The sequence below is a fragment of the Notamacropus eugenii genome, chromosome 5 (genome assembly GCF_028372415.1).
Source record: "Notamacropus eugenii isolate mMacEug1 chromosome 5, mMacEug1.pri_v2, whole genome shotgun sequence".
In the NCBI taxonomy this organism is placed as follows: Eukaryota; Metazoa; Chordata; class Mammalia; order Diprotodontia; family Macropodidae; genus Notamacropus; species Notamacropus eugenii.
Window position 1 is genome coordinate 249,923,838 of NC_092876.1, and position 13,285 is coordinate 249,937,122.

At 35.4% G+C, this 13,285-nt stretch overlaps 1 protein-coding gene across 1 annotated transcript in view; it reads left to right on the forward strand.

The window, feature by feature from the left end:
* ZNF804A (zinc finger protein 804A) overlaps positions 1–9,947 on the forward strand; it is a 447,029-nt gene extending 437,082 nt beyond the window's left edge. The window contains exons 3-4 of the mRNA XM_072612587.1: positions 4,911–5,041; positions 6,140–9,947. Coding sequence (XP_072468688.1) covers positions 4,911–5,041; positions 6,140–9,428 — 3,420 coding nt within the window. The 3' untranslated portion in view covers positions 9,429–9,947. The remainder of the gene's footprint in view (positions 1–4,910; positions 5,042–6,139) is intronic.
* Positions 9,948–13,285: the final 3,338 nt, after the last annotated feature.

The following is a 13,285-nucleotide window of genomic DNA, read 5'->3' on the forward strand; positions in this document are numbered from 1 at the left end:
TTGGAATCATATTATTACGTCTCAAAATTCTGGGAAACCACCTAAGTAACAATAAGATATTGCTACTTAAAACTGCCATCTCTATTCCAACTAAGATTCTTTTGATAGATTCAACATCAAGGAAGTAGAGTTTTAGCTACCATATAGTTCCCCAAATTATTCAGCTGAACTGACATTAGATCTAAATACTGACCAGAGAATTCCTTTACTCTACCCAAGACCCAGAGCTTCTAGCAGTTACTTACTAGAGACCATCTCCCACTTGCATTTCATCTAACCATCAATCTCTCTTTGTTGCTAGTCATAAAAAGAATCTGTCAGCACCACAGGATTACAATTCTCTCACTGTAATATAGATTGTCTCACCTAAAGATTCACTTTATACACTCTACTGAGCTACCCAGGCATATGGAAATTGCACCTTTATTTATCCAAATAATTTTTTGCTACCATGAGTATATTATCTCAGACCATGGACTAGAATGTTTCTAAATTTTGGAGAACATTTTGATTTTTGAGTCTAGGGGGGAAGAGTAGTATAGTCAATAAATCACAGGAATTGAGAAGCAGGACTTTGAATTCTACCTCAAACACTTATTAGCTACCAGGAACATATCATTTAGGCACTTAAAACTTCAGTTCAATTTAATCAAGTAGACATTGATGAAAGGCACACTAAGTGCACGTTTCTTTGAAGAAATAACAGTTTTCTCATCTGTATAATGTTTACAATAATATTTATACTACCTGCTTTACAAGATCACTATTAGGAAAACATGTAGCAAACCATAAAGCACTGCCCAAATGCCAGCTACTATTGCTACTTCCATGACCTACTAGCCCTGTTTCAAAGCCACATCAAATGAGAAAACTTAACCTTTAAGTTTCTCTGATGTTGCATTTCCTACCATCAAGATGACTTTTCTAGAGTACAGAATTTTGTTCCATTAACTTAGTGGATACATCCATCCTGAAAACACCTATCTTCACCACTAACTCTAAATTATTCATGACATCTTGAATGGAATCTTTGAATAAAACAATCAATGAAAAGAAAATCTGTCAAATACTTATCAGGGGTGAGGAGCTGAGCTCTGGATTTATGGTGATACCCACAGAAAAATAGAGAATATTCCTGCTTTCAAAAGCTAACATTCTAATTTGTAAAGACAAAATATGCAAGAGAATATTGCTCAAGGAAGAAAGCTTTAGTGTGAGGAGTCATAAAGACAATGAGTTGATACACAGAGCAGTCAAACTGTATGCTGTCCGTGAGCAATGATATAACTTTTTTGTTTTACTTTAATAGTATTTTATTTTTTAATTATATGTAAAGATACTTTTAACATTCATTTTTACAAAATTTTGTGTTGCAAATTTTTCTCACTCCTTCCCTCCCCTCCCTTCTTCCTAAAATGGTAAACAATTTGATATAGTAGGTATATGTAGGCAATCATGTAAAACATGTTTCCATATTAGTCATGTTATGAAAGAAAACTTAGACCAGAAGGGAAAAACCTGAAAAAAATACAGAAAGTAAAAATAGTATGATTGATTCAGAGTTCATTAGTTCTTTCTCTGGATTTGGACAGTATTTTTTTTTTTTATCATGAGCAGTTTCTAATCGTCTTAGATCATTACATTCCTGAAGAGAGCTAAGTCATTTGTAGTTGATCATCACAAAATGTTGCTATTACTATATATGATGTTCTGATTCTGCTCATTTCACTTTGTATCATGAAAGTCTTTCCAAGTTTTACTAAAACCCACCTCATTCAACTCATCATTTCTTAGGCAAAGCAATATTCCATTAAATTCCTATACCACAGCTTGTTTGACCATTCCCCAACTGATAGCATCCCTTGAATTTCTTTTTTTTTTTTTTTTTTTGCCACCACAAAAAAAAGCAAGCGATGATGTTATTGATTGATTACTGTGCCAAAAGTAAGATATGGAAAGGACAGGGCAAGGACGATGTGCTGGTGAAAGGCAGATCACCTGACAAGACAGCCTGGGTAGATGATAGGATGTAATATGAAAATAACGCATGGTCTTGGGTCTTGGTTTAGCCAGATGTAGAGGGTTAGATTTTACTTATTCAATTACCAATCAATCATTGGTAATTACCAGTTACCAGTCACATCTTTCAGTGTGATTTATACTTGGAAAAAGTAATAACTCCTGTATTTATATATCACTTTTTTTTTCTGGGTGGAAATTCAGCCAGGTAGTCCAAAAGCAATCAATCAGTAAGCTTTTACTAAGCATCTATTATGTTCTAGCACTGTGCTAAGAGTTAGGGATAAAAAAGTGATAAAAGATGCCCCCTGCTTTCAACAAGCTTGCCATCTACTGAGGAAGTCAACACTCAAACAAATATATGCAAAGTGAGCTATATAAAGAAAAATATGGGAAATAATTAAATGAGGGAAGACACTGAAATTAAGGCTTCCTATAGAAGCTGGGATTTTATTTGGAACTTAAAGGAAATCAGAGAAGTCAATAGTTGGAGTTGAGGAAGGAGAATGTTTCAGCATGAGAGACAGCCAGAGAATATGCCTTGGGCTAGGAGATGGAGTGTCTTGTTGGTGGAACATTTAGGATGCCGGACTACAGACTGACCCCCACTAGTGACCTTGCTAAAGTAGAGATTAAGTTTGGATTGTCATATATAATGTCTAATCTAGATCTTCTTTTCAAAAATCAACAGATAGGTTATGGGAACCCTCTCAAAAGTTCATCTATTTAAATTCAAAAAATTATAAACAGAACACCTTCTTCAATACAAACTCTCAGAAAGTCAATGAGGACCACAGATGATATCCAAATAGGTCAGAGAATCCCCAGTGTTAATTGATGGCTTTCAGAAAGGCAATTCCACCTGTGTACCTAAGACCATATCCTAAGGATAGGGTGGTCCCTGGTGACCAGGGATGATTTAAAGACATAAGAAATAAGCCTCGCTGCTATTGGACGTCTTCAAGTTTGAAAAATGGTATCAGTATGGTGAAAGATGGATCATAGATAGACATCTAGTGTTGTAGAAAGGTAGAGACTAAGTGTTTGTGGAATAATTTAGGTTAAGTGCTTTGTTAAGTAAGTCAATATTAATCTGGGAAAGATTATATAGACAGTACATGAGTGGAAAAGATTCAATAGTAGGATGGGAGGTAGGGAAAAAGGCAGACAAACACATTGAGACAGAAAGGTAGAGACAGACAGCAAGATAGTTCTACTATCCCCACCATGTGGTTATTTATATATATATATATATATATATCAACATAAATGACAAGAAGCATACTAAGTAGATCTTCTCTTATACCACTTATATAACATATAGCTTAGATATTTTTAATATTTTATTTAGATTGGGTTTTTCTATCTTACCTAGGCTGAAAGTACAGTGGCTACTCACTGACCTGATCCCAATATTATTCAATCTGGAGTTTTGACCTGTTCTATTTTCTTAGCTGGTCTGGTTTACACCTCCTTGGGAAGCCTGGTAGCCCTCTACATGGGTGTCTTGCCATATTGATAGCAGAATTTATTGTGCATACCTGATAATTGCCTTTAGCCTTTCTGTAGCTCAGAACCCCAAAAATCAATAGGTCCACCAGCCTAAGCCTTCCTCAGTTTTAAGAATTATACCTATATGCTCTCTCTCTTAACCCCAATATTTCGTGAGGTCTCCAAAGTCTGTTTCTGGAACTAAGTACTCAAGTTGATGCAGGGAACTTAGAACATAGGGACTATTCTATATTACTAGGCAAAATTTTTGGCCTGAAATATACTGGATTATTTATACCATCATGATTAGTTTCTGGTCTATTGGGAAGTACATCTACATGAAAAACACAAAAGAGCTTGTTTAGAACATCTGAGCTCTAGAATTGTTCCTACTTGCCCAAACCTGTGTGGTTAAATGGTGGAATGGAGAGAGTGCTAGGTCTGAAATCAGAAAGATTCATCTTCCTGAGTTCAGATCTAAACTCAGGCATCAACTGTGTGTCCCTGGGCAAGTTATTTAATCCTGTTTGTCTCAATTTCCTCATCTGTAAAATGAACTGGAGAATGAAATGACAAACAATTCCAGTATATCTGCCAAGAAAATCCAAAATAGGGTCAGAAAAATTGGCTACTGAGAATGACTGAACAATAATAGAACCCAAGCCTAGTCACTAAGACACAGGGAATTCTTGAGAGAGAGATATTCTTAATATCACCTGTTATTCTTCAGTTCTGCATAGGTTAGTTATTCTCAAAATTCAAATGACTAGTAGGAGTCCTTGAGCAAAGGAAGTTCCTCACTCCTCCACCTTCATTCATTGATGCTCTTGCTTCAATCTTGTCTCCTTAGGTTTTATGTGGGCTAACTTTTGGCAGCTGACCATGGATTGGATGGGAAATATATCTACATTACTTTTCGCTTCTAAGCTATGTCCTCCTATTTCACCAGTTTGGATACATTCCCTACCCAAACTATGATTCACACCTCTGTTGCCTCCCATCACTCACCTTTGATGCTTCACTCAATCATTCTCTCTGCCTGCATTGTCTTGAACTCTACACTGGTTTTTCTTCTGCAATCATACAACAGAACTGACATGTCATCTATGCAATCTCTTAAAGCTTACCCTATCACAACACTACGTCTCCGTCCAACTTCCTTCATGGACCATGAAGCAAGTGAATTGAACTCTGGGACTCATTTAAATCAGCCAAGACCAAAAACACATTTGCAGAGCACAAATTGTCAAGAATGTCTTATCATGGTTTTACAGCATTATTAAACATCAAAATATAAAAATTGAAAGTTTGGAAAATGTACTTTAAGAAATTAATCAGGATTTCCATTTTGCCACATACTATTAATTCCTTTTACTTTTCCACATTTCCTTTCCTAACAGAGGCTCAAAGATTTAAAACAAAGAGAATTTGCACGAAATGTAGCATCTAAATCCAGGAAAGATGAAAGAAAACAGGAAAAGGCTCTTCAACGACTACACAAGCTGGCAGAGCTAAGGAAAAAAGCCACGTGGTGAGAATGCAATGAAATGTTAAAGTTTTTTTTTTTAAATTACAAAAGAAAATTGGAGGTGGAAATGAAGGGCATATTTCTATTTATATCACTCCCAAAATAAGGCACATACATTTTCATGGATTTCTGTGGGTTGTAAGCAGTAATTTGAATTGGAATTTTATGCAGAAACCTGTTTAAATGAACATTTCAGAGGAGGCTAAAATGACACATATTTTTAGTTTATTAAAAAAAAACCCTATATGTTCTATTTCTATTTAAACTATAGTGATTGAAAGCGTTGGTCGACCGACTTTCTTAGTGGAAACTTGAAAACACTTGAGTGAAGATATCACTGTACTATCTCTTGACCTTTGCTTTTAAATTGCTCACCAGTGATTTTTTCCAAGAACCTACTTTCACAATGAAAAAAAATTGCAAATGTATTTGATAATATCATCATAAAAAGGAAATAACTATCCTTGTGTAACCACTGAGACCCAAATCACTTTCTACACTAAATAAAGTTGAGCTATATTTAAAGCATTTATCAAAACTGGCCCTTTTTGATCTAGTCTTGGTAGAAAGCCATATAACAGATGTAAGCATTGCTGTCCCCCCGGTTCATACCATTAAGCTACTTCAAATGAGATCCTTTTAGACACCAGCAGCTTAACCATATTATAGAGGAATTATGACAGAAAGCATTATACACACTTCTGTTTTATAGTGAATTGAATGATAGATTTTGTTTTGCTGATGCCAAAAGTAGACACATCTAAAACATGGAATGTAAAACCATTTCAATATGTATATCAGTGTCTTTAATAGTTTTAAAAGTTTTAAAAGTATAGGGCATGGAAAGTATACATAGGAATTCATTTGCAAATGTGGTTATAAAATGAGAACAGACAAATGTACCTACTGTTATGTTGTGACAAATTAATATGATTCATACACTAAAGAAATGTCCACTTTATTGAAAACTTATTCATATCTAAAAATATCTTTTCATGAGTTGCATAATTTAATAATATATTAACATACAAAAGCTTAAGTGTTAATCTTTTTAATCATCATTCTTATATATGATACATTTTGTTTCGTTTTGTTTTTCAGTGCTCCTGGGAGTGGTCCTATGTTCAAGTCAACGACCGTTACAGTGAGAGAGAATGTTAATGAAATTACACAAAGAGATATAGTAGATTCAGTAAATAAAGAGGAAGAATTCAAAGATACCTTGATTCACAGTTATCAGCATGCTAAAGATGCTGATGCTGTTGCATCATCTCCAGAAAGTTCAATTAATCATAAGGCAAAACCCACCAATCTTGGAGACCAAGTTCCTGGAGTCCATGGGCAGAAGGTTGGCTTTTCTTTTGCCTTTCCTAAGAAAGCATCAGTGAAGCTGGAATCTTCAGCTGCAGCTTTCTCTGAATACAATGATGATGCTTCTGCAGAAAATGGTTTTAATAGAAAAAGTAGATTTGTCCCTGGAGTTTGTCACCATCTATTGTCTTTACCAACAGAAGTAGTTTTGAATTCTGAAGAAAAGCCAAATTCATTTCATGCACTTGGGGAGATGTACTCTGAAAAAGAAGAAACTCTTCAAACCACAGAGACAAAAGAACCTGTGAATAAAGATGATGCATTATTAGTGCTCCCCTTTTGCCAGCCAAAACTACCATTACTGGCTGATTCTGAGGGCAATGTAAATCCAACTGTATTACCAGATCAGACAAAACCCAAAGATCTCATTACTAATCAAGACATATGTGTAGACTCTAATGGATCTGAACTGTTAGGAAATAAATCAACAGCTGTCTCCACTGGTAATGACTGTTTGTCTTCACCTACTATGCAAGAGGAAAATCCTAAGAATCTTTGCATTGATTCATCCCTTAACGAACCCGAAGGTAAAACATTGGAGCCTGAAATTTTGATCCCTCCAAATATAGAAGGGGACAACGCAACTTTGCACAGTAGAGAGGACATTTGTAGAAGACCACAGGAGCCTTTTGTGCCTGTGCTTAACAAGTATGGATCAACAATTCTTCAATGGCCATCTGAAATGTTGATTTATACAAGTACTGAACCATCAATTTCTTATAGCTGTAATCCTCTATGCTTTGACTTTAAGTCTACTCGATCAAGAAACAGTCTTGAGAAAAATAAACATAATTTAAAGGTTCTTCATTCTCAGCAGATGACTGAAGATACTTGCAGGAGTACAGCTGTAGACTGCAAGGATGATTCCATTGCAGAGATCAATGATTATGAAATTAGAAGTAGCAAAAATGAGTATAACCATGCCATATCAGTTATAATTGATGATAATTTTACCAAAGGCTGTGATTTTGGAAAGAGCAAGGAGGAAATAGACACAAAGCATGAAGATGATCCATACAGGATTGGAAAACCAGATAAATTCATCACCAGAAAACAAGTAAGGCAAGACAATATGGAGGAGAAATACAATAAAAAATGGTTAAAGGAAACTCATGAAAACTGGTTTCATAGAAATAGAAAAAAGAAAAGAAGAAGAAAGTTATGTCAGCATCATTACAGGGAAGTAACCAAAGAAGAGTCAGATGCTTCTTTCAAAATGGAACCAGAGACTAATCACATTGATGCAGCAAAGACCCATGAGTTGGAAGTAACTTCAGAAAAAGGTAGTGATGAATGCAAAAATACCTGGCTAACTAAAGAGCATTTACAAGAACCACATGAATTACCTGACAAAAGACCTAAATCAATGCCCATCTATCTACACAAGAAAAAAGGAATGTGTAAGATCTGGAATACAAAGCAGAACAATGGTGAAGCTGTCAGTTCTAAAAATTTCCATAGAAGGAGCAAAACTATTTTACATGGTCCAACAAAACAAACGCTCAGTTCTGGAAAACATAATTTAAAATACTCCAGGACATTTTGTAATTGGAAAGTCAGAACACCTAGCTGTAGCCCAGACCATAATTGTTTAGTATACCAAAATGAGGTGAAATGCCTGGGTCAGAACCCATCCATCAAAAGAGGGTACAATTCACTTATTAATGAACCTGAAAGATCTTATCGAAAAAAGAGACAGTACACAAATTCTTGCTCATCAGATGAAAGCTTATATAGACAAAATTGTTTAACTGAACAGCATCTGAGACCAACAAGGACTTTGGCTAAACCCTGTAAACCTAAAAAGAAACGAAGGAGGAAAAGAACTAGACTTCATTCTGGATTTAGAGACCAAGAGCTAAGAAAGAAATTGAGTTATAGCTGTTTGAAAGAAAAATCTCAGTCAAGTAACCTGGGTGAGTTAATGACCCAGGATGAAACAAAAGAAACAAAACCACAATCCGTCATTGATTTTGCAGGAAGTACAGGACAAACACAGGCAGAGGAGAACAAGTTAGCTCTGAACTCCTCTGGTTTCATTCCTCCAGAAACTAACAGAAAAATTGAGTATATGCAAATGGAGAATGTTGCAGGTAAATTTTCAGAACCTTTCAAACATTCTCCTGACTCTGTGTTTGAACTCAAATATCCTCCAGACTCCGAATTTGAGCCTAGTGCCCTGTCAAAGGTACCAGCTGAGAATATGATGGAGCAAAAAGAAAAACACGATAGTGAAAACCTTCCTCCTTTGAAGCTGCCTAATATTGAAAGGAGTTTTGGTCCACCTCCACCCAAATCCTTCCTTTGTCATTATGAACTTGCTGAGGCCCTCCCTCAAGAGAAGATGAATGAAGCAGCAAATGAATGGCTTAGGTATAATTCAGGAATTCTTAACAGCCAACCACCATTACCATTCAAAGAAGCACATATAAATGGTCATACCTTTTTAACTACAGAGCAGATCATTGCCCCATTAGCGTTGCCAGAGCAAACATTACTGTTCCCTTTAGAAAACCATGAAAAATTCAAAGATCTGCCATGTGAGGCCTACCAGCACATCATGCCCCCAAGTCTGCTGCCTACCAAGGTCAAGTTGACCTTTGCTCCACCTTCCCTACAGCCAGCTAGCCCTCCTCTGCAGTCTTTGCCTTTGCAGCAGCCCCTTTGTTCTACCTCGGTAACCACTATCCACCACACGGTTCTGCAGCAACATGCTGCTGCTGCTGCTGCTGCAGCTGCTGCCGCTGCTGCTGCAGGAACGTTCAAAGTGCTCCAGCCCCACCAACAGTTTCTCTCCCAAGTTCCAACTCTCACCAGAACACCTTTACCTCAGATTTCAGTAGGACCCAGACTTTGCCCTGCGGGTCACACGACTTTTGTTGCACCTCCTCAGTTGCCTATCATTCCATCATCGGTTCTTCATCCCAGCCATCTGGCTTTCCCCCCTCTCCCCCATGCCCTTTTCCCTTCTCTGCTTTCACCCCACCCCACCGTCATCCCTCTCCAACCTCTCTTTTAGTCACCAATTGGAGTGGGGAAAGGGAATACCCAAGTGAAAGCTACTCCTATGTCTGTAATGCTCATTTCATTTGAAAAATGGCTCTGTAAATGGTGGAAGTCAACAGGCCTAAATAAGGCCTCATTAATTTGAAATCATTTACTCTAAGTGTAACAATGCAAATATATCCTTATCGTTCTTACCCATGATATAATTAAAGCACTGAATAGTCACAAACTAATATGAACTCTATACTGTATATTAAACTGTCTTAGATGATGTATAATGTACATAAAATATATTTATAGTACTGTAATTTATGTTGTAAAGTACTCCCTTTTGTTTTTTAATCTTTGTGTACTTGCACCTATTTAATGTTTAGAAAGCGGATGCACTATGTTTTGTACTATGTTCCTTGAAACTGTAAATCCAGTGATGAAATATCTCTTGCAATAAATTTTTGTTAAGTATTTAAGTATATCAGGAATCATTTGTTGTAAGTTGGTTTTCACCATTTGAATAACACCTGCTTTATTTGCCTTTCATGTTTGGAATACTAGATTTTCATTTTTTATTGGCATTATCAGATCTTAGAAACTGTGAAAGAAAATATTTTACATTACATTTCTTTGAATACCCCATTCACTTTTGGAATGAAGAATGGAAGATAATAGATTTATTTGCATCAGTTTCATTAGGTCGGGCAGTACCTAACTTTAGGATGAATTGAAATTTCTTAATGTTTGAACTGTATTTTATAGGTAAAATCCCCCAAAGTTAAGTTAAAATATATTATTATCTACTTAAGGAAATTAGATCAAGAATAATAAGGATATACTGTTTCTTCCAGGTTTATAAAATGCTGCTACCAGTAATAAAAACATCATAAACAAAAGCTGCACAGCTCACCCTATACTTATTTTAATCAGTTAGTCAGTTTATAAGCTTTTGTTAAAGAGTTACTATACACCAGGCTGTGTGCTGGGGATACAGGGAAAGGGAAAAGACAGTCTCTGCTCCCAAGGAGCTCACAGTTTAATGGGGAATACTACATGCAAATAATTATGTACAAACAGGTACTAACAGGACAAAGTGGAGATCATTGGAATGTGAAGTTACTAGAATTGAAAGGAATTGTGAAAGTTATCCTGTAGAAGGTGAGATTACATAAATTTAACACTGTGTGCGACAATTGTCAAGTTCACTGTTCTGCAATTAAATGCAACAAACATTTATTAAGCACTTGCTATGAGCTAAGATACTTAAGAACAATTTTCCCTGTCCTCATGAAGCTTACCTTCTAGGCTAGATATAATTTACAAATGAGTAAATAAGGAAAAACTAATCTAAGGAGGGAGAGAACACTAACAAATAGGAATAACAGAAAAAATCTTCCCACAGGAAGTGGTAATTCAGATGAGCTTTTCTATGTAACCAGTGGAGTTTTTCTGTGCTGTACTGCTTATGGTGGAATCTGATAAAAATTTAATATCTATGGTATCAAAAGATACTATAGAAAATGAAGACTCAGATACTAGTGAGATGTAGGGAGGGGAAGTAAAGGGAGAAGTAGGAGCTAGAATATAACAGTGCCAACCCCCCAGAAGTCAGAATGAAGATTATATAGTGTTTGAGGTATGGTAATTGAGGAGTAAAGAGGTTCCATTTTGGAAATGTTGGAATTAAATTTCCTGTAGGCCATCCAAATGGAGATGTCTCAGAGTAAATTGTAAATCAGGAACAAGAAAGGACGTACTTAGGCATATCTGTGTGCAAGTGTGTATATATGTATGCATTGTATACATATATGCATGTACATGCATTATATATAATATATACATATGCTTTATCTATATAGTTGTAATAAAGATGATGAAATCAACCAAAGAATCTAATATAAAGAGAGAAGAGGGATAATGCATCACATTAAGTAATATTTACCTTTAAAAATGGAGGAGGAAAAGAAGCCAACAAAATTTAAATGCAAAAAATTACACCAATTATTTTTTCCTGTCCAAGTACTGGAAACAGCCCCCACTGTGTCCTCAACTGATTAATTATACAAGACAGGTCAACCTGACATAACAGATTCGATGCTGCACATATTTTAAGGGTATATTAAAAACTATACAGTTCAAAGGAGAATATCCTGAATCATGAAGTGCATAGAAATCATATCATTTAAGAAATGGTTAAAGAAATATTTACCCTGGAAAAATGACAAATGAGTAAAGACATTCTATTCGTCTTCACATTTCTTATGGGTTCTATTCTGGATTGGTGTTCAAGTTAGGGTATTGTGCAATTTAGCTCTATAGGAAAGAACTGAGACCAATGAGTGGATATGAAAGGCAGACTTATACTTCATAGTAAGAATTTTCTAATCATTAAAACTGTCTAATGATACAAGGGACTATTGAGTCAAGTAATCAATGGAGGAAAACAACCTGTCATATATGGTAAGAAAAAAAAATTCTTCCACTGGATGAGTAGCAATTGAACCAAATGACTGTTAAAATTCCATTTATACCCACATACTATCAGTCAATCTCTTTATTGAATCTGAAAGCTACATATTAAAACAATGCATTAAGTTATTTTTTGTTTTATAATGAATACCCAATAGAGAAATTTTAGTTACTTCTGATAAGTAATTAATAAAACTTTCCAGAAGAGTGTGATCTATCATCAGATCAAATCAAAACATTGATTTTTACTAAGCCTAGTCCTTCCTAGAGCCAGTATTTACACAGAATAGAATTGAGAACAGAAGAACCACTACTCTAAGTATAATTTCCAGGATGCATATGTACTCCTCCACATCATTTGAGTAATTCTTTTAAGATAATCTACTTCACTGCTGCTAGATGGTGCCTGGGCTGTATCTTGGGACTTGGAGTCAGGAATTCCTGAGTTCAAATCCAGCTACAGACACGTACTAGATGTGTGACACTGGGTAAGTCATTTAACTTCTACCTGCTTCAATATCTTCATCTGTGAAATAGGGAGTAATATGTTTCTTGTGAGGATAAAATAAGATAAGATTTATAAAGCACTTTGTTAACTGTAAAGTGTTATATACATGTTAGCTATTAAAAGGAGAGAAAATTATGTTATTTTGGCCTTCACTGATTACAGTTAATGTACTTAATACATAATCATATTCTAAATGAGAAGATCTTTCAGTAGCTATTTTGGCATGCACTTATAGCTCCAATAGGAATTCAGGTTCATTATCAATTATTACTAAAAGAGGATTACAAAAAATAAGGGAGAAAAATGTTACTTGTTTCTATTTTAAATATAGAATAAACTGAATCATAGTTTTGCCTGATTTCCTACCAAAAAAGTTAGTTTTTTAATTTTGAATTCAATGGAGTGGTTAAGAAAGGCTGAATATATCCGTTTAAATATGTCAAATAGAGAGATTAAAAACTGTAAGGAAAATAATGTTATTTTGAATGTTTGGTGATATTGTATTCCTTCGATGGGCCCCCAGTAATTTTTCCCCAGGCCAAACATTTGAGAGTATCCTCCAAGAAGTGAGGATTTCCATTGGGTAATAATGACAAGTTTTATTCTACAGTGCAATAGTATATCTTCTGATGATAAAATTCAGCAGTTTACTCAAAATAAGCATATCATTCTCCACATCTGCTTGCTGACCATATTTACCACTCTCCTTTCTTTTATCCTCTTCTTCCTCATGCTCATAATATTCTTTATCCTCCTTCCTCATTTTCTTCATCCTTTACTTCCTTTTCCCAATTCTTCCCATTCTTTCCATTTTCTTGCCCTTTTCTCTTCTCTCCTTTGGTTTCTCAGCTAAATCCATTTCAGCTTCTCATTCCTACACTTCCTTTTCCTCTTCCTATACT